Below are 22300 nucleotides of genomic sequence, written 5' to 3' on the forward strand. Positions count from 1 at the left end.
CAGCAGACACTGACCTATTCACAACTGAAGAGGAGGAGGAGGAGGAACAGCAGACACTGACCTATTCACAACTGAAGAGGAGGAGGAGGAGGAGGAGGAGGAGGAGGAATGGCAGACACTGACCTATTCACAACTGAAGAGGAGGAGGAGGAGGAACAGCAGACACTGACCTATTCACAACTGAAGAGGAGGAGGAGGAGGAACAGCAGACACTGACCTATTCACAACTGAAGAGGAGGAGGAGGAGGAACAGCAGACACTGAACTATTCACAACTGAAGAGGAGGAGGAGGAGGAACAGCAGACACTGACCTATTCACAACTGAAGAGGAGGAGGAGGAGGAACAGCAGACACTGACCTATTCACAACTGAAGAGGAGGAGGAGGAGGAGGAACAGCAGACACTGACCTATTCACAACTGAAGAGGAGGAGGAGGAGGGGGAACAGCAGACACTGACCTATTCACAACTGAAGAGAAGGAGGAGGAGGGGGAACAGCAGACACTGACCTATTCACAACTGAAGAGGAGGAGGAGGAGGAACAGCAGACACTGAACTATTCACAACTGAAGAGGAGGAGGAGGAGGAGGAACAGCAGACACTGACCTATTCACCACTGAAGAGGAGGAGGAACAGCAGACACTGCCCTATTCACAACTGAAGAGGAGGAGGAACAGCAGACACTGACCTAATCACAACTGAAGAGGAGGAGGAGGAGGAGGAGGAGGAACAGCAGACACTGACCTATTCACAACTGAAGAGGAGGAGGAACAGCAGACACTGACCTATTCACAACTGAAGAGGAGGAGGAGGAGGAGGAGGAGGAACAGCAGACACTGAACTATTCACAACTGAAGAGGAGGAGGAACAGCAGACACTGACCTAATCACAACTGAAGAGGAGGAGGAGGAGGAGGAGGAGGAACAGCAGACACTGACCTATTCACAACTGAAGAGGAGGAGGAACAGCAGACACTGACCTATTCACAACTGAAGAGGAGGAGGAACAGCAGACACTGACCTATTCACAACTGAAGAGGAGGAGGAACAGCAGACACTGACCTATTCACAACTGAAGAGGAGGAGGAACAGCAGACACTGACCTAATCACAACTGTAGAGGAGGAGGAACAGCAGACACTGACCTATTCACAACTGAAGAGGAGGGGGAACAGCAGACACTGACCTATTCACAACTGAAGAGGAGGAGGAACAGCAGACACTGACCTAATCACAACTGTAGAGGAGGAGGAACAGCAGACACTGACCTATTCACAACTGAAGAGGAGGGGGAGGAGGAACAGCAGACACTGACCTATTCATAACTGAAGAGGAGGGGGAGGAGGAACAGCAGACACTGACCTATTCAACACTGAAGAGGAGGAGGAGGAGGAGGAACAGCAGACACTGACCTATTCAACACTGAAGAGGAGGAGGAGGAGGAGGAAATGCAGACACTGACCTATTCACAACTGAAGAGGAGGAGGAACAGCAGACACTGACCTATTCACAACTGAAGAGGAGGGGGAACAGCAGACACTGACCTATTCACAACTGTAGAGAAGGGGGAACAGCAGACACTGACCTATTCACAACATCTTTGTACTGTCAGTTACAGACTTTGTAGTATTTTTTTTTATATTATTTTTTTGTTTCCAACATTGTTGAGTAAAATTTCTGAGAACGAGGCCTCCCGGGTGGCGCAGTGGTTAAGGGCGCTGTACTGCAGCGCCAGCTGTGCCATCAGAGTCCTGGGTTCGCGCCCAGGCTCTGTCGTAACCGGCCGCGACCGGGAGGTCCGTGGGGCGACGCACAATTGGCCTAGCGTCGCCCGGGTTAGGGAGGGCTTGTTCGGTAGGGGTGTCCTTGTCTCATCGCGCACCAGCGACTCCTGTGGCGGGCTGGGCGCAGTGTACGCTAGCCAAGGTGGCCAGGTGCACGGTGTTTCCTCCGGCGCATTGGTGCGGCTGGCTTCCGGGTTGGACGTGCGCTGTGTTAAAGAAGCAGCGGCTTGGTTGGTTGTGTATCGGAGGACGCATGACTTTCAACCTTCGTCTCTCCCGAGCCCGTACGGGAGTTGTAGCGATGAGACAAGATAGTAGCTACTACAACAATTGGATACTACGAAATTGGGGAGAAAAAGGGCTAAAATTCAAAGAAAAAAGAAAAAAAATGTCTGAGAACAACTACAGTACAAACGTATTCCGCCCCCTTGGATTACATTTAGTTACAAAGTGGGGTTAAAATGGATTTCATTTAGTTACAAAGTGGGATTAAAATGGATTTCATTTATTTTTGATAAATTCCTAACTAAAATAGTTGCACCCCTTTTCCCCTCAGAATAGCCTCAATTTGTCGGGGCATGGACTCTACAAAGTGTCGAAAGCATTCCATAGGGATACTGGCCCATGTTGACTCCAACGCTTCCCACAGTTGTGTCAAATTGGCTGGATGTCCTTTGGGTGGTGGACCATTCTTGATACACACGGGAAACTGTTGAGCGTGAAAAACCCAGCAGAGTTGCAGTTGTTGACACTCTCACACCAGTGCACCAAGCCCCTACTATCGTACCCCGTTCAAAGGCACTTAAATCTTTTGTCTTGCCTATTCGCCCTCTGAATGGCACACATACATAATCCATGTCTCAGTTGTCTCAAGGCTTAAAAATCCTTCTTTAACCGGTCTCCTCCCCTTCATCTCCACTGATTGAAGTGGATTTAACAATTGACATCAATAAGGTATCATAGCTTTCACTTGATCAGTCTGTCATGGAAAGAGCAGGTGTTCCTAATGTTTTGTACACTCGGTGTGTAAGCGTTCTGCCCTTTTGTTTAGGCAATCCTAAATTAGTTCAGGAGTAAAATGTGGCTTAACAAATCACTTAAGGTACACGGACTCTGTCTGTGTTAAATAATAGGGGTTGGCATGATTTTTGAATGACTAACCCTTCCTCTGTCCCCCATACATACAACATCTGTAAGGTCCCTCAGTCAAGTGTTACATTTCAAGCACAGATTCAACTACAAAGACCAGGGAGCTTTTCAAAAGCCTCAAAGAAGTGCAGTGATTGGTAGATGGGTAACAATAATAAATCAGACATTGAATATCTCTTTAACCGTGGTCAAGTTAATAATTATGCTGTGGATGATTTATTAAACCACCCAGACACATCAAAGATGCCTTCGTCCTGAACTGAGCAGGAATGAAACTGCTCAACAAGGCACTAAAGTAATTCTGAAAAAAAATTAACAGCAATGGAATAGACTTTGGGCCTAAATTAAAGCCTTATGTTTGGGCCAAATCCAACACAACACATCACTGAGTAACTGCCTCCTTATTTTCCCTCATGGTTGTGGCTGCATCATGGTATGGGTATGCTTGTCATCGGACTAAATAGAAACGGGATAGAGATGAGGACAGTCTGCTTTACAGCAGAGACTGGGAGCAGGACTATCTACAACACAATACCAAATCTACACTGGAGTTGCTTAACCAAGAAGAGTGAATGTCCCTGAGTGGGTCAAATTAGAATTTTCACTTGCTTGAAAATCTATGGCAAGACTTGGAAATTGCTGTCTAGCCATGATCCCCAACACCTTGACAGAGCTTAACATTTTCTTTTAAGAATAATGGGCAAATATTGCACAATCCAGGTGTGTGAAGTTCTTATAGACTTACCCATAAAAACGAATCTGTAATCGATGCCAAAGGGAGTTGAATACTTATGCAAACTACTACATTTTGAGTTATTTCATTTCTATTCATATTTTTTATAATTTCTTCCACTTTGACATTAGAGTATTTTATGTGGATTATATAAAGTACAAAAAAAGACATACATTTTAATCCCACTTTGTAACACAATAAAATGTGAAGAAATCCAAGGTGTCTGAATACTTTTGCAAGACACTGTTTGTGTTGGTTGATATTAATCGAGTCGCTTGGTTCTAACCAGTGGTTTTGCTTATGGCTTTGATGTTATTGACTCTTGGTTCTAACCAGTGGTTTTGCTTATGGCTTTGATGTTATTGACTCTTGGTTCTAACCAGTGGTTTTTCTTATGGCTTTGATGTTATTGACTCTTGGTTCTAACCAGTGGTTTTGCTTATGGCTTTGATGTTATTGACTCTTGACACTGACACATCCTATCGTGAAAATATGTCTTACATTTTGAGTGTCAACTCCTTTCACCACTATGGGCCAAGGCCAGGGTATGCAGTCTCTATTTGCTGTACTTGAAATGTAATTCAAATGTTCTTCCTTTGTCCCAATAGCCTTCGCGTTGACTTATCTCACCATGCACATTTGCAAAAAAAGTATACATCTGTTGAAAGTCATAAACATTGTATTTGTATTGATGATATTCTAATACAAGGTGGATGAGAACTTCTACTTCTCTAACAAACCCAGTCATTTTAGATTGACAATGTTTAGAGATGCGCAATTATTACCAGAAACAAACCACAGCAGCTGTAATGCACTCAAGTCAAGCTTTGTTTATTAAGTAGTACTTGGTATACATTTATGTGAACGTCTTCAGTTATGTTACATAACATGAAAATAGGTGGGGTAAAAGGGGTTTAAATGACATTTGAAATAAAAGTGATGTGTTGTTTTGACGAGTTAACCATACGGTAGCACAGCGTGACATGACAAGGGCTGACAAGGGCGGGCTGGTTGGGAGGAGGTGGTGGTGGGGGGCTGACAGGGGCGGGCAGGACTGGGATGAGGGGGTGGGGTTGACAGGGGCAGGCAGGACTGGGAGGAGGTGGTGGGAGGTTGACGGGTGGGCTGGTTGGGAAGGTGTGATGGAATGTGCTAGGTGTTGACAGTGGGTAGGGGCAGAAGGAGGGTGGGGGGCTGATAGGGTGGGAGGGTAGGTGGAACAGAGGAGTGAAGGTAGGGGGAGTTGACAAGCTTGGTGGTAGGGGAGAACGTGGGGTGCTCAGGCAGACCGTCTGGCAGCTGGTGAGTCTCCACACTGCAGGACATTGAGGTGGTCCTCTGTGACAGCTCCTACAGGGGAGGGAGAGAAACATGGTACGTATAGAGGGTCAAAAACACAGGGAGCATAGACAGAAAGTAAACAGAACAATTTAGGAATGATCTAATCTGGGAGTCTACCTTTTGATCTGAAGCGCTCCTCTGTCTGGAATGATATTTAGACACCTAAACAATGGGAATAAATGTTGCTCTATTTTAAGGGTTAACGGTGCTCTGCTTGCAAGCAGTATGATCAGTGATTTTGTACATTTGACTTGGTAATTATTTTCTGATATCACCACGTTTCTGTAAGCCTCACACTTTGATGAGCGCTAAAGAAACTTGTATTAATGTTTCCCCAACAGTTCCTTCCAATCTGACATGACTCATGCCCTACTAGGGGAGCTGTTGCCCATCCATGATGACCATTAACCAACACACCTTAAGCTTCTGGTTGTTTCCCTGCAGAGATCCCCAGCCTGCTCTCCTCTCCCTCCAGCAGCTTCCTGTAGACGGCGATTTCAGCGTCCAGCTTCAGCTTGATGTGCAGCAGCTCTTGGTAGTCGGCCAGGTACTTGCCCATCTCCATCTTGGTCTCGCAGAGCTGGTGCTCCAGCTGAGCAATGATGCCCTCCAGGCCTCCAACCTTATCCATGTGGGCCATCTCCATGTCCTCCAGCTGCTGCTCCAGGGCCGCGTTTCTTGCCCTCAGCCCGTCGATCTGGTTCTGGAGGTCTGTCACCTGGTTGTGGAAGGTGGTGATCTCTTCTTTCATGGACTTCATCTGCTCTTCTTTCTTGCCGGCGACTTCTTTGAGGGTTTCAAACTTGCCCTTGTACCACTTCTCGGCTTCCTGGACGTTCTTGGCCGCCACAGTCTCAATCTCGGCGCGCATGTTGCGGAGGTAGGCGGCGAGGTCGGGGCGGTCACCGTCGAGTTCCGTGGTCACCTTGGAGTCCTCGATCTGCTTCATGAGGTCGGCAACTTCCTCGTCATGCAACTTCTTGAGGAACTCAATCTCGGCCACCAGCTGTTCGACACTCTTCTCGAGCTCAGCCTTCTGCAGAGTGGCATTGTCAACGTCTTGGCGGAATTCCCTCAGGATCATCTCTGCCTCCTCTGGAGACGGACAAATAGAGAGTGGATGAGTTGGAAACACAACAGCAGTGATGTTAGTACTCTATAAAGTATTGGCATCAATTGTATTTGATGGGGTGTATGATAAGCCTGTATACACACTAATCAAATGTGATTATACATCGGAGGAAAATATCTGGTTCCATTTTTCATGCAAACAAAAGTACATCATACCCTCTCCAACAACTGTTTATGTCTATATAACAATGACGTGGATCTATATGATTCGTTTCAGCCAATCTCCCCACTTCACAGACAGTGTGAGACCCTACCTTTCAGTGCCAGCTCCTCTTCCAGTTTCATTCTCCACACCTCCACCTCCTCCTCAATGTATCCCCTCTCGATATCAGCAGCTCCCTTCTCATTGGTCAAGGCTTCGATCAGCTCCCTCATCTCCTTGAACTTGAGGTTGTACTCTTCTCCGATGCCGGTGGGGCCTCCCTTGAAGCGGCCCTGTAGCGCAGCCAGCTCGGCCATCAGCAGGGCGTTCCTCTGTTCAAGGGCCTGTACTTTTTCGATGTAGCCTGCAAACCTCACGTTTAGCTCCTGCATCTCCTCCTTCTCGTTGGCATGGACCTGGTGTATCTCTGTGCCCAACTCCACGGCCGAGGACATGTGGCCGTCCTGGTATCCGGAGCGTCCACGGTTGTTGTACGAGGATCCACGGCACCGGGAGGGAGAGGGGCTCTGAACTCGCATACTGCTGCGTGCCCCACTCACCTGCAGGGACTGGGATTTCTGGGAATAGGAAGATCCTCTCATGTTTGGTTCTCAGTGTGTTACAAAGTGTCTTCTAGAATCAGATTATTTGTTTGTTCTTGAGTATAGTTCCAGTTCCACTAAACAGGAAGGCCTCTTCTGGTGTTCTCTCCCTTTGCTGGCTGGCCCACCTTGCTGTTGTGCTGACAGTCTCTCAGATCGACCTGTGGCTTTTATAGGGCCGCAAAGAATGTCTCAGACTCCCTTGAAAATCTTGCATGGTTTTGAAATGTTTTAAATGTGGATCATTACTCCCTTCAAAGACCTGCAGCACCACAGTCTTCATTTGCTAGCTAGCATTGCATTGTTAGTAGTGGGGATGGGTGGAGTTTGCACGGCCTTAACGCCTCCATATGAAATAGTGATATGAGCATGTATGCCCGCTATTTTTCACTCTCTTCTCACTTAGGGCGCCGCAAGGGACTCGGGAGGGTGTGAGGCAGGGTAGGGAGGGGCTTTAAGCGCATTGGAAAACGATGACCAAGTGACTTATGTTCTTCGGCAACAGTTTTTACAGTAAGACTTTCTGACACATGTTCCCTCATATATGAATCAAGGTGTCAGACACCAGTCTCCAGTGGAGACATTATTTAAACAATACTATTAACCTTCTCCAAGAATACAAGAGACTTCCTAAGGCTGGTAGTGATTTTAAGGAGAGCAGTAGTGCTCCTACTTCATTTGAGTCTCTGTCGTCTCAGGATATGGACTACGCCAAACAGGGCAGTAACAATAGTAAAGCTATGTCTTGATATTTTAGATTCAGGTGCCTCTATTTGTGTTGGAAAAGTATTTTACTGGATCTATGGACAACCACTATTTACTAGTAATAATGGTTTAAAGCACCTGCACACTATTGGAATGTTTGGCGATGTTTTGACTTGAAGTGGTAATCTGACAAAAAGGGAAATCTGCATAATTGATGAGACACTACTGGTTATGATTGATGAGACCCTACTGGTTATGATTGATGAGACCCTATTGGTTATGATTGATGAGACCCTATTGGTTATGATTGATGAGACACTATTGGTTATGATTGATGAGACCCTATTGGTTATGATTGATGAGACCCTATTGGTTATGATTGATGAGACCCTATTGGTTATGATTGATGAGACACTATTGGTTATGATTGATGAGACCCTACTGGTTATGATTGATGAGACACTATTATTTTCTGTAGTTTGTACAGTTGGTTCACACACTCTGTTCATCCTCACTCGAATCACAGTTAAAATCAATTTATTACCTATTTTTTCATGACATTTTTACTCCACTCTACATTCATGGACATGAGATAATTTTTAAGTGATATCCTCTGGGTCCACATTGTGCAATTTGTTGTAAATGTCTGTTACCCAAATAAAGGAATGGTGTTATCAAATGGTGAGGTATTACTCTTGTATTAGCTAACATCAGCTGTGTCTAACATAGCTAGCTATGGAGTGTGTATCTATCTGTGTGATGCCTTCAGCCCCTGTTGGCAGTCCCTTGCGAGGGCTCTACGTTCATGGATATAAGATGACATGTCTTCACCAAATGGTGAATACCTCGATATACTGTACCACATGTTTAGTAGTGAGTCATGATTAGCTTGCTGTTAGCGTGGCGTGAGTGGGTGTAGCCATCTATCTGCCTTCCCTGTGAGGGCATCAGCCCTGAGCAGGTTCAATCGCTGGTCTACTTTTTTATTTTATTTTTTATTTCACCTTTATTTAACCAGGTAGGCTAGTTGAGAACAAGTTCTCATTTACAACTGCGACCTGGCCAAGATAAAGCAAAGCAGTGCGACACAAACAACCACACAGAGTTACACATGGAATAAACAAGCGTACAGTCAATAACACAATAGAAAAAAATCAAGTTCATATACAGTGTGTGCAAATGATGTGAGGAGGTAGGCAATAAATAGGCCATAGTAGCGAAGTAATTACAATTTAGCAGATTAACACTGGAGTGATAAATGAGCAGATGATGATGTGCAAGTAGAGATACTGGTTGGCAAAAGAGCAGAAAAGTAAAAAAAAAACTAAAACAATATGGGGATGAGGTAGGTAGATTGGGGGGCTTATTACAGATGGACTATGTACAGCTGCAGCAATCTGTTGTTAGCTGCTCACATAGCTGATGTTTAAAATTAGTGAGGGAAATATAAGTCTACAGCTTCAGCGATTTTTGCAATTAGTTACAGTCACTGGCAGCAGAGAACTGGAAGGAAAGACGGCCAAAGGAGGTGTTGGCTTTGGGGATGACCAGTGAGATATACCTGCTGGAGTGCGTGCTATGGGTGGGTGTTGTTATCGTGCCCAGTGAGCTGAGATAAGGCAGAGCTTTACCTAGCATAGACTTGGAGATGACCTGGAGCCAGTGGGTCTGGCGACTAGAGCACACAAGTCGCAGTGGTGGGTGGAATAAGGGGGTTTGGTAACAAAACGGATGGCACTGTGATAGACTGCATCCAGTTTGCTGAGTAGAGTATTGGAAGCTATTTTGTAGATGACATCGCCGAAGTCGAGGATCGGTAGGATAGTCAGTTTTACTAGGGTAAGTTTGGCGGCGTGAGTGAAGGAGGCTTTGTTGTGAAATAGAAAACCGATTCTAGATTTGATTTTGGATTGGAGATGTTTGATATGAGTCTGGAAGGAGAGTTTACAGTCTAGCCAGACACCTAGGTATTTGTAGTTGTCCACATATTCTAGGTCAGAACCGTCTAGGGTGGTGATGCTAGTCGGGGTTGCGGGTGCGGGCAACGTATGGTTGAAAAGCATGCATTTGGTTTCACTAGCGTTTAAGAGCAGTTGGTGGCCACGGGAGGAGTGTTGTATGGCATCGAAGCTCGTTTGGAGGTTTGTTAACACAGTGTCCAAAGAAGGGCCAGATGTATACAGAATGGTGTTATCTGCGTAGAGGCGGATCAGGGAATCACCCACAGCAAGAGCGACATCATTGATATATACAGAGAAAAGAGTCGGCCTGAGAATTCAACCCTGTGGTACCCCCATAGAGACTGCCAGAGGTCCGGACAACAGGCCCTCCGATTTGACACACTGGACTCTGTTTGCGAAGTAGTTGGATAAACAGGCGAAGCGGTCATTTGAGAAACCAAGGCTATTGAGTCTGCTGATAAGAATGTGGTGATTGACAGTCGAAAGCATTGGCCAGGTCGATGAAGACGGCTGCACAGTACTGTCTTTTATCAATGGCAGTTATGATATCGTTTAGTACCTTGAGCGTGGCTGAGGTGCACCCGTGACCGGCTCGGAAACCGGATTGCACAGCGGAGAAAGTACAGTGGGATTCGAAATGGTCAGTGATCTGTTTATTAACTTGGCTTTCGAAGACTTTAGAGAGGCAGGGCAGGATGGATATACTGTAGGTCTATAACAGTTTGGGTCTAGAGTGTTACCCCCTTTGAAGAGGGGGAGGACCACCTGCAGCTTTCCAATCTTTAGAGATCTCAGACGATACGAAAGAGAGGTTGAACAGGCTAGTAATAGGGATAATTTTAGAAAGAGAGGGTCCAGATTGTCTAGCCCATCTGATTTGTACGGGTCCAGGTTTTGTAGCTCTTTCAGAACATCTGCTATCTGGATTTGAGTGAAGGACAAGCTGGAACTTGTCTTCTTGACCAAAGTAAAATATAAACACAACGTTCAATAAGGTTCATATGAGGAAAACAATCAATTGAAATACATTCATTAGGCCCTAATCTATGGATTTCACATGACTGGAAATATAGATCTGCATCTGTTGGTCTGGTGTGACCACCTTTAAAAAATGGGCCTCAGGATCACCTCACAGTATTTCTGTGCATTCAAATTGCCATTGATAAAATGAAATTGTTGGTTGTCTGTAATTTACACCTGCTCATACATTACCATAACCCCACCTCCACCATGGGCACTCTGTTTACAACTTGATGCCATACACATGGTCTGCAGTTGTGAGGCTGGTTGGACGTACTGCCAAATTCTCTAAAAACGATGTTGGATGCGGCTTATGGTAGAGAAATTAACATTCAATCCTCTGGAAACAGTTCTGGTGGACATTCCTGCAGTCAGCATGACAATTGCACATCAATAGCAGATCAAAACCTGAGACATCTGTGGTATTATGTTGTGTGACAAAACTGCACATTTTAGAGTGGCTTTTATTGTCCCACATTACACAAGGTTCACCTGTGTAATGATCATGCTGTTTAATCAGCTTCTTGATATGCCACACCTGTCAGGTGGATGGATTATCTTATCAAAGGAGAAATGCTCTCTAACAGGAATGAGAAATAAGCTTTTTGTGTGTACAGAACATTTCTGGGATCTTTTATTTCCACTCAGGAAACATTGGACCAACACTTTACATTTATGTTGCATTGATATTGTTTTCAGTGTATATACTGTATATAATAGCTCATGTCCAGTAGATAGTCATGATGATGATTAGCTAGCTAGCTGTGTGTATCTGTATCTATGATGCCTCCAGTGTCCCCCCCCCCCCCCCCCCCCCATTGAACCCAATAACCTATTTTCATAACAATTTCCCTCTACATTCATGGACATAACCAAATGGTGAAGTAATACCCAATATTAGCTAACATTAGCTATGTGTGCTGTGTAGAGGGATGCATCTGCCTGTCCAGTCCCAGTCAGCCTTATTCCCCTGTGAGGGCATCAGCACGGAGCAGGTTCAATCTCTAGTCTACATTCATGAACTTGACATAACTTCTCCTGACCAAATGAAGTAATATTGTTGTATTACCCCAAACATTAGCTATGTATTGCATGGCTATCTCTGTGTGGGTGTGTCTTTGTATCTGTATAATGCATCCAGCCTCAGTCATTCCCCTGCTAGGTCATCAGCACTGAGCAGGTTCAATCTCTAGGGCGCATGTTAATTGGCTTGGGCCTCTGCTGTGACAAGAGTCACGGAGACCAACCCTGCAGGCTCCAAACACACACTAGGTTTCACTCCAAATGCAGGCCAGGGTCATATTGAGGAAGTAGGTAGGAGGAAAATGTGTTCTGAAATGGCAAACGGACAGAAACAAGCTTTCTTATTGAACAAGATCAAGTAGTACCACTTCGGCGAGTCATCGCTTACATTTCCTGTCTACTTAATAACGCATTCCAGGTTTACAACTGTCACTTAAGTTTGTGACCGAACCTACCCTGTAGACCGGATAACTGTAACCATGTTTACAGGGACTTTAGAGGATGCTGTTACAAGCATTTCACTACACCTGCAATAACATCTGATAAATATGTGAATGTGACCCAAAAAATGAGATTTGATTTAGAGAGTGTTGTTGAAGAGTACAGTTGCCCTTTTGACTCTCCGGTTGTTTAGTGGCAGAAGGGTGTAGAAAATACGCATCTCTACGGCAACAGAACTGACAACAGAACCAAATCAGATACTGGGTAATTCATATATAAACGTTAAAGCTCTGACGAGTGACTAATGCCTGGTAACAATGAGACTACCATTTTAGAGAAGTACTGTACCATAACTTACTAATGATGGTTTTGTATTTCATTTTCAATAAAACTTGGATGATTTTTTGATGAACACCAAGTGTGTTTCTCTTTGTTTTGTGTGAGAATCACCTCGTTAAAACCACATGGAGAGCATTATCTGAAACATCTGATTTACATCATCTTGAGTCTCTGGTGATTAAGATGTGTTTGGCACTGACTACACACACACACACGCACGCACGCACGCACGCACGCACGCACGCACGCACGCACGCACGCACGCACACACACACACACACACACACACACACACACACACACACACACACACACACACACACACACACACACACACACACACACACACACACACACACACACACACACACACAAACAACAACTAGTGTCTTTGGGGACTGTCACTGCCTTCTGTCCCATTTCCTTCAGCACCCACCATGTCTCTGAGCTGATGTAATGAGGATATGTTGCCTTAAGACCATGCTGAGACTGGCGTTGGTGGTGGAAAAGCCTCTATCAAATTCACTCAATTTAAGGGCTTTATTGGCATGGGAAACACATGTTAACATTGCCAAAGCAAGTGAAATAGATAATAAACAATACAAAATTAACAGTAAACTTTACATTTACAAAAGTTCTAAAATAATAGACATTTCAAATGTGATATTATGTCTATATACAGTGTTGTAACGATGTGCAAATAGTTAAAGTACAAAAGGGAAGAAAAAAAGTAAACATAAATATAGGTTGTGTTTGTTCTTCACTGTTTTCCCTTTTCTTGTGGCAACAGGTCACAAATCTTGCTGCTGTGATGGCACACTGTCGTATTTCACCCAATCGATATGGGAGTTTATCAAAATTGGATTTGTTTTTGAATTCTTAGTGGATCTGTGTAATCTGAGGGAAATATGTGTCTCTAATATGGTCATACATTTGGCAGGAGGTTAGGAAGTGCAGCTCAGTTTCCACCTCATTTTGTGGGCAGTGTGCACATAGCCTGTCTTCTCTTGAGAGCCAGGTATGCCTACGGCGGCCTTTCTCAATAGCAAGGCTATGCTCACTGATTCTGTACATAGTCAGTCACAGTGGTCAGGTATTCTGCCACTATGTACTCTCTGTTTAGGGCCAAGTAGCATTCTAGCTTGATCAGGTTTTTTTGTAAATTTTTTCCAATGTGTCAAGTAATTATCTTTTTGTTTTCTTATGATTTGTTTGGGTATAATTGTGTCCTGGGGCTCTGTGGGGTCTGTTTGTGTTTGTGAATAGAGCCCTGGGACCAGCTTGCTTAGGGAGCTCTTCTCCAGGTGAATTTCTTTGTAGGGGATGGAAGGTTTGGAAATCGCTTCCTTTTAGGTGGTTGTAGAATGTAACAGCTTTTTTCTGGATTTTGATAATTAGCGGGTATCGGCCTAATTCTGCTGTGCTGTAACGGCTGTTGTAACGGCTGCTGTAACGGCTGTTGTAACGGCTGCTGTAACGGCTGCTGTAACGGCTGTTGTAACGGCTGTTGTAACGGCTGCTGTAACGGCTGCTGTAACGGCTGTTGTAACGGCTGCTGTAACGGCTGCTGTAACGGCTGCTGTAACGGCTGCTGTAACGGCTGCTGTAACGGCTGCTGTAACGGCTGCTGTAACGGCTGTTGTGACGGCTGTTGTGACGGCTGTTGTGACGGCTGTTGTAACTGCTGCTGTAACGGCTGCTGTAACGGCTGTTGTAACGGCTGTTGTAACGGCTGTTGTGACGGCTGTTGTAACGGCTGTTGTGACGGCTGTTGTAACGGCTGCTGTAACGGCTGCTGTAACGGCTGCTGTAACGGCTGCTGTAACGGCTGCTGTAACGGCTGTTGTAACGGCTGTTGTAACGGCTGTTGTAGGTGGAAGAAGGTGAGGACCAAAGTGCAGCGTGGTACGTGTTCATGATTAATAATGGAACACTGAAATACAAAACAACAACGTGAATAAATGAAAAAAACGAAACAGTCCTGTAAGGTGTAGAAAAACACTAAACAGAAAATTAAACACCCACAACTAAAATGGGGAAAACAGGCTACCTAAGTATGATTCTCAATCAGAGACAACGAACAACGAACCTGCCTCTGATTGAGAACCATACTAGGCCAAACATATAGAAAAAAGGACATAGACTACCCACCCCAACTCATGCCCTGACCAACCTAAAACAAAGACATAACAAAGGAACTAAGGTCAGAACGTGACATGTGCATGCATTATTTGCTGTTTTACGTTGTACACTGAGTATATTTTTGCAGAATTCTGCATGCATCCTCAATTTGGTGTTTGTCCCATTTTGTGAAATCTTGGTTGGTGAGCGGACCCCAGACCTCACAACCATAAAGGGCAATGGGTTCAATAACTGATTCAAGTATTTTTTAGACAGAACCTAATTGGTATGTCAAATTTTATGTTCATTTTGATGGCATAGAAGGCCCTTCTTGCCTTGTCTCTCAGATCGTTCACAGCTTTGTGGAAGTTACCTGTGGCGCTGATGTTTAGGCCGAGGAATGTATTGTTTTTTGTGTGCTCTAGGGCAACAGTGTCTAGATGGAATTTGTATTCGTGGTCCTGGCAACTGGACCTTTTTTGAAACACCATTATTTTTGTTTTACTGAGATTTACTGTCAGGGCCCAGGTCTGTCAAAATCTGTGCAGAAGATCTAGGTGCTGCTGTAGTCCCTCCTTGGTTGGGGACAGAAGAACCAGATCATCAGCAAACAGTAGACATTTGACTTCAGATTCTAGTAGGGTGAGGCCAGGTGCTGCAGACTTTTCTAGTGCCCTCGCCAATTCGTTGATATATATGTTGAAGAGGGGTGGGGCTTAAGCTGCATCCTTGTCTCACCCCCCGACCCTGTGGAAAGAAATGTGTGTGCTTTTTGCCTATTTTATCCGTACACTTATTGTTTGTGAACATGGAAACGTTGTTCCCTCTGCTGCTATTGGACCAGGTCTCTCTTGGAAAAGAGATGTTATCTCAATGAGAAAAATAAAGGTAAAATAAAAAAATAAAAACATGGATTTTATAATGTCCTATGTTTTTTCCCCAACGCCACCTTCCATTAATTTGTATAGCATGCGCTCATACCAAATTGAGTCTAAAGGCTTTTTGGAAATCAACAACGCATTAGAAGACTTTGCCTTTGTTTTGGTTTGTTTGTTTGTCAGTTAAGGTGTGCAGGGTGAATATGTGTTCTGTCGTACAGTCATTTGGTAAAAAGCCAATTTGACATTTGCTCAGTACATTGTTTTCGCTGAGGAAATGTACGAGTCTGCTGTTAATGATAATGCAGAGGGGTTTTCCAAGGTTCCTGTTAACGCATATCCCACGGTAGTTATTGGGGGTCAAATTCGTCTCCACTTTTGTGGATTGGGGTGATCAGTCCTTGGTTCCAAATATTGGGGAAGATGCCAGATGATGTTAAAGAGTTTAAGTATTGTCAATTGGAATTTGTGGCCTTTTTGGGTTGGAGGGTTTGTATTTTGTCCTGTAGTTCATTCAATTTAATTGGAGAATCTAGTGGGATCTTGTAGTCTTTAATAGCTGATACTAAGATTAGTATTTTATCATGTATATGCTTTTGATGTTTGTTCTTTGTTTATATAGCCAAAAAGATTGGATAAGTGTTTATCCATACATCTCCGTTTTGGATAGATAACTCTTTGTGTTGTTGTTGATTTAGAGTTTTCCAATTTTCCCAGAAGTGGTTAGATTCTATGGATTCTTTAATTACATTGAGCTGATTTCTGACGTGCTGTTCCTTCTTTTTCCATAGTGTATTTCTGTATTGTTTTAGTGATTCACCATAGTGAAGGCGTAGGCTCAGGTTTTCTGTGTCTCTATGTTTTTGGTTGGATAGGCTTCTCAATTTCTTTCTTAGGTTTTTGCATTCTTCATCAAACCATTTGTCATTGTTGTTAATTTTCTTAGGTTGCCTGCTTTAAATTGTTTGATTTGACAGGGAAGCTGAAAGATCAAATATACTGTTTAGGTTTTCTACTGCTAAGTTTACACCTTCACTATTACTGTGAAACATTTTGTCCAGGAAATTGTCTAGAAGGGATTGAATTTCCACACTACTTTCCTTCCAGCTATAGCATTTCTTAACATTATTCAGTTCCTTTGGCTTGGATTGACCATAGCTCTGTTCAAGTAGTGTGATTTTGCTGTGATCTGATAGGGGTGTCAGTGGACTGACTGTGAACACTCTGATACTCTGGGTTGAGATCAGTGATAAAGTAATCTACAGTACTTCTGCCAATACATGAGCTGTAGGTGTACCTACCATATGAGTCCCCTCAAAGCCTACCATTGACTGTGTATATTCCCAGCGCCTGACAAAACTGCAGGAGTTGTGACCTATTTTTGTTGGTTATGTTGTTGTAGTTGTGTCTAGGGGGGCATATGGGGGAGGGAATGCTGTCACCTCCAGGTAGGTGTTTGTCCCCCTGTGTGCTGAGGGTGTCAGGTTCTTGTCCAGTTCTGGCATTTAGGTCACCACAGATTAGTACATGTCCCTGAACCTGGAAATGGAGAAGAAGCTGTCATCGTATGGTGCTACCATTGGAGGGATATAGGTAGCACACATGAGGAAATGTTTCTCTGTTGAGATCATTTCCTTATTAATTTCTAGCCAGATGTAAAATGTTCCTGTTTTGACTAATTTAATAGTGGGTTAGGTCTGTTCTATACCAAATTAGCATACCCCCTGAGTCTCCTCCCTGTTTCACACCTGGTAGTTTGGTGGATGGGACTACCAGCTCTCTGTGACCTAGAGTGCAACTAGTGGGTACCTCTCCTCTATACCATGTTTCTTGTAGGATGACAATGTCTGTATTTCCAATTTATTTGATGAAGTCTGGGCTCCTGCTCTTTAGGCCAAAGGCAGATGACCTCAGATCTTGTATATTCCAGGATGAGATAGTACAAGATTTGTGTTCCATAGTGTCTAGTGTTGCTATTTGTGTGGTTTAGGCCCGGACCATCACAGTAGGTGTGAGCAGAGCATGTTGAGCATCTGATACATATCTCGATCACAGGGTGGGGGGCATGGGGTGGGCAGAAGGGGCATATGTGGTGTATAGAATATCCACCCTCCCTCCCTCCCCAGTAATGGGCTGATCTTCCCGTCCCTCCCTCTCTCCCCAGTAATGGGCTGATCCTCCTCCCTCCCTCCCTCCCTCCCTCCCTCCCTCCCTCCCTCCCTCCCTCCCTCCCTCCCTCCCTCCCTCCCTCCCTCCCTCCCTCCCTCCCTCCCTCCCACTCCAGTAATGGGCTGATCTTCCCCTCCCTCCCTCCCTCCCTCCCTCCCTCCCTCCCTCCCTCCCTCCCTCCCTCCCTCCCTCCCTCCCTCCCTCCCTCCCTCCCTCCCTCCCTCCCTCCCTCCCTCCCACTCCAGTAATGGGCTGATCTTCCCCTCCCTCCCTCCCTCCCTCCCTCCCTCCCTCCCTCCCTCCCTCCCTCCCTCCCTCCCTCCCTCCCTCCCTCCCTCCCTCTCTCCCACTCTAGTAATGGGCTGATCTTCCCGTCCCTCTCTCCTGTTCAGAGCTTAACTTCTCCTCTTCCTGACAACAGTATGACAGATAGGATTTATTGTAATGGTATTGGATGATGGTGGTAAGTCTTCTAAACAGGATCTCTTATCGATCGTCTGCTGCTCGTCATCTCTCAGTCGGCTCGCCTGTCACATACTAATCTTGTACTGTGAGAAAGCAGGCTAACCATAGAAATATAATCTCTAGAATGGAAATCCTCTACCAGGTCAGCCATATTGAGTGTACCCTTTAGTTCACCAGTCACAGCCATAGGGAGAGGTTCTATAAACCTTCTATGGCAAACAGGCAAACACACAGTTGTTGTGAATAGATGAAATAAGGCAAACTGATAAATACATATTCTTAATAGTTTTATTTATACTTTATTCAACATTTAACAAATGTAACTAAACTCCATGTTACAGTTAGTTGAATTGTTTGGTTCCATGCTTGTGTTTGTTTCAAACTCCATCCCATATTTTATCTTTATCACTGACCTCAACCCAGAGTCTTTTAGAGCGTTCACAGAACATAAAAATGCAGTATATGAATCCATAAATACCTCATATAGCACTGTAGTCCACCACAAACAACTGTGACGATTTACACACAAAAATAGAGTATAGTATACTTCATTTCAAATTCATATAGTCGTTATATCATTATATGGATACTTAGGTGCTTTTTCATAAACTGAAATACAGAGCACTTCGCATATAGTGATAATCTGTGCAGGACTGACAGCGATTGATCACTATACAGTTTTCACTATCAGCAGAGTGGTGTATACAGTATTCACTATTAACAGAGTGGTGTAAACAGTATTCACTATTAGCAGAGTGGTGTATACAGTATTCACTATTAGCAGTGTGGTGTATACAGTATTCACTAACAGAGTGGTGTATACAGTATTCACTAACACAGTGGTGTATGCAGTATTCACTAACAGAGTGGTGTATACAGTATTCACTATTAACAGAGTGGTGTATACAGTATTCACTATCAGCAGAGTGGTGTAAACAGTATTCACTATCAGCAGAGTGGTGTAAACAGTATTCACTATCAGCAGAGTGGTGTATACAGTATTCACTAACAGAGTGGTGTATACAGCTTTCACTAACAGAGTGGTGTATACAGTATTCACTAACAGAGTGGTGTATACAGTATTCACTAACAGAGTGGTGTATACAGTATTCACTAACAGAGTGATGTAAACAGTATTCACTAACCGAGTGGTGTATACAGTATTCACTATTAACAGAGTATACTGTATACAGTATTCACTATTAGCAGAGTGTACTGTATACAGTATTCACTAACAAAGTGGTGTATACAGTATTCACTAACAGAGTGGTGTATACAGTATTCACTATTAGCAGAGTGGTTTATACAGTATTCACTATTAGCAGAGTGTACTGTATACTGTATTCACTAACAGAGTGGTGTATACAGTATTCACTATTAGTAGAGTGGTTTATACAGTATTCACTATTAGCAGAGTATACTATATACAGTATTCACTATTAGCAGAGTGTACTGTATACAGTATTCACTAACAGAGTGGTGTATACAGTATTCACTATTAGCAGAGTGGTGTATACAGTATTCACTATTAGCAGAGTATACTGTATACAGTATTCACTATTAACAGAGTGGTGTATGCAGTATTCACTAACAGAGTGGTGTATACAGTATTCACTAACAGAGTGGTGTAAACAGTATTCACTATTAGCAGAGTGGTGTATACAGTATTCACTATTAGCAGAGTATACTGTATACAGTATTCACTATCAGCAGAGTGGTGTATACAGTATTCACTAACAGAGTGGTGTATACAGTATTCACTAACAGAGTGGTGTATACGGTATTCACTAACAGAGTGGTATATACAGCATTCACTATTAACAGAGTGGTGTATACACTATTCAATATTAGCAGAGTATACTGTATACAGTATTCACTAACAGAGTGGTGTATACAGTATTCACTATTAGCAGAGTGGTGTATACAGTATTCACTATTAGCAGAGTATACTGTATACAGTCTTCACTAACAGAGTGGTGTATACAGTATTCACTATTAGCAGAGTGGTGTATACAGTATTCACTATTAGCAGAGTATACTGTATCCAGTATTCACTATTAGCAGAGTGGTGTATACAGTATTCACTATTAGCAGAGTGGTGTATACAGTATTCACTATTAGCAGAGTATACTGTATACCGTATTCACTATTAGCAGAGTGGTGTATACAGTATTCACTGTTAGCAGAGTATACTGTATACAGTATTCACTATTAACAGAGTGGTGTATACAGTATTCACTATTAGCAGAGTATACTGTATACAGTATTCACTATTAACAGAGTGGTGTATACAGTATTCACTATTAGCAGAGTGTACTGTATACAGTATTCACTATTAACATAGTGGTGTATACAGTATTCACTATTAACAGAGTGGTTTATACAGTATTCACTATTAGCAGAGTGGTGTATACAGTATTCACTATTAGCAGAGTATACTGTATACAGTATTCACTATTAACAGAGTATACTGTATACAGTATTCACTACTAACAGAGTGGTGTATACAGTATTCACTATTAGCAGAGTATACTGTATACAGTATTCACTATTAACAGAGTGGTGTATACAGTATTCACTATTAGCAGAGTGTACTGTATACAGTATTCACTATTAACATAGTGGTGTATACAGTATTCACTATTAACATAGTGGTTTATACAGTATTCACTATTAGCAGAGTGGTGTATACAGTATTCACTATTAGCAGAGTATACTGTATACAGTATTCACTATTAACAGAGTGGTGTATACAGAGTTCCCTATTAGCAGAGTATACTGTATACAGTATTCACTACTAACAGAGTATACTGTATACAGTATTCACTATTAGCAGAGTATACTCTATACAGTATTCACTATTAACAGAGTGGTGTATACAGTATTCACTATTAACAGAGTATACTGTATACAGTATTCACTATTAGCAGAGTATACTCTATACAGTATTCACTATTAACAGAGTGGTGTATACAGTATTCACTATTAACAGAGTATACTGTATACAGTATTCACTATTAGCAGAGTATACTGTATACAGAATTCACTATTAACAGAGTGGTGTATACAGTATTCACTATTAGTAGAGTATACTGTATACAGTATGCACTATTAACAGAGTGGTGTATACAGTATTCACTATTAACAGAGTGGTGTATACAGTAGTCACCATTAGCAGAGTATACTGTATACAATATTCACTATTAACAGAGCATATTGTATACAGTATTCACTATTAACAGAGTGGTGTATACAGTATTCACTATTAGCAGAGTCTACTGTATACAGTATTCACTATTAACAGAGTGGTGTATACAGTATTCACTATTAACAGAGTGGTTTATACAGTATTCACTATTAGCAGAGTGGTGTATACAGTATTCACTATTAGCAGAGTATACTGTATACAGTATTCACTATTAACAGAGTGGTGTATACAGAGTTCCCTATTAGCAGAGTATACTGTATACAGTATTCACTACTAACAGAGTATACTGTATACAGTATTCACGATTAGCAGAGTATACTCTATACAGTATTCACTATTAACAGAGTGGTGTATACAGTATTCACTATTAACAGAGTATACTGTATACAGTATTAACTATTATCAGAGTATACTGTATACAGAATTCACTATTAACAGAGTGGTGTATACAGTATTCACTATTAGTAGAGTATACTGTATACAGTATGCACTATTAACAGAGTGGTGTATACAGTATTCACTATTAACAGAGTGGTGTATACAGTAGTCACCATTAGCAGAGTATACTGTATACAGTATTCACTATTAACAGAGCATACTGTATACAGTATTCACTATTAACAGAGTGTTGTATACAGTATTCACTATTAGCAGAGTATACTGTATACAGTATTCACTATTAGCAGAGTATACTGTATACAGTATTCACTATTAGCAGAGTGTACTGTATACAGTATTCACTATTAGCAGAGTATACTGTATACAGTATTCACTATTAGCAGAGTGTACTGTATACAGTATTCACTATTAGCAGAGTGTACTGTATACAGTATTCACTATTAGCAGAGTATACTGTATACAGTATTCACTATTAGCAGAGTATACTGTATACAGTATTCACTAACAGCTTTTCACTGAAGGTGACAGCTGGACCAGAAGGAAATATAGACCGCCCTCAGGACTGACTGACTGACGAAGACACCAGAACACACACACACTGAAGTACACACACTCACTGACGTACAGAAACAAACATACACACTCTCACACACACTGATGTAGGCTATACATACACACATATCGTCACACAC

General features: G+C 42.9%; 1 protein-coding gene across 2 annotated transcripts; it reads right to left on the minus strand.

Moving 5' to 3' along the window:
- Window positions 1–4483: 4483 nt before the first annotated feature.
- On the minus strand, window positions 4484–6997 carry LOC139421863 (vimentin-like). 2 transcript variants are annotated; one of them, XM_071172993.1, is made up of 4 exons: window positions 6390–6997; window positions 5422–6099; window positions 5122–5166; window positions 4484–5013 (listed from the first exon to the last, which is right to left on the minus strand). In XM_071172993.1, the coding sequence occupies exons 1-2, from the start codon at window positions 6877–6879 to the stop codon at window positions 5423–5425; spliced, it is 1167 nt and encodes a 388-aa protein (XP_071029094.1). In that variant the 5' UTR covers window positions 6880–6997; the 3' UTR covers window positions 4484–5013; window positions 5122–5166; window position 5422. The 2 variants fall into 2 exon arrangements, with proteins under 2 accessions (XP_071029094.1, XP_071029093.1); XM_071172992.1 differs by lacking the exons at window positions 5122–5166; window positions 6390–6997 and having other exon boundaries at window positions 5422–6088.
- Window positions 6998–22300: the final 15303 nt, after the last annotated feature.

The sequence above is a fragment of the Oncorhynchus clarkii genome, chromosome 12 (genome assembly GCF_045791955.1).
Source record: "Oncorhynchus clarkii lewisi isolate Uvic-CL-2024 chromosome 12, UVic_Ocla_1.0, whole genome shotgun sequence".
NCBI lineage: Eukaryota > Metazoa > Chordata > Actinopteri > Salmoniformes > Salmonidae > Oncorhynchus > Oncorhynchus clarkii.

What these genes read in the sequence shown, in the direction of transcription:
- LOC139421863 (XM_071172993.1), bottom strand. Translation starts at nt 6,879, where the DNA reads ATGAGAGGATCTTCCTATTCCCAGAAATCCCAGTCCCTGCAGGTGAGT. An exon ending in AGAGGAGCTGGCACTGAAAG is followed by an intron (nt 6,100 to 6,389) that starts GTAGGGTCTCAC and finishes GTCCGTCTCCAG; the next exon opens with AGGAGGCAGAGATGATCCTG.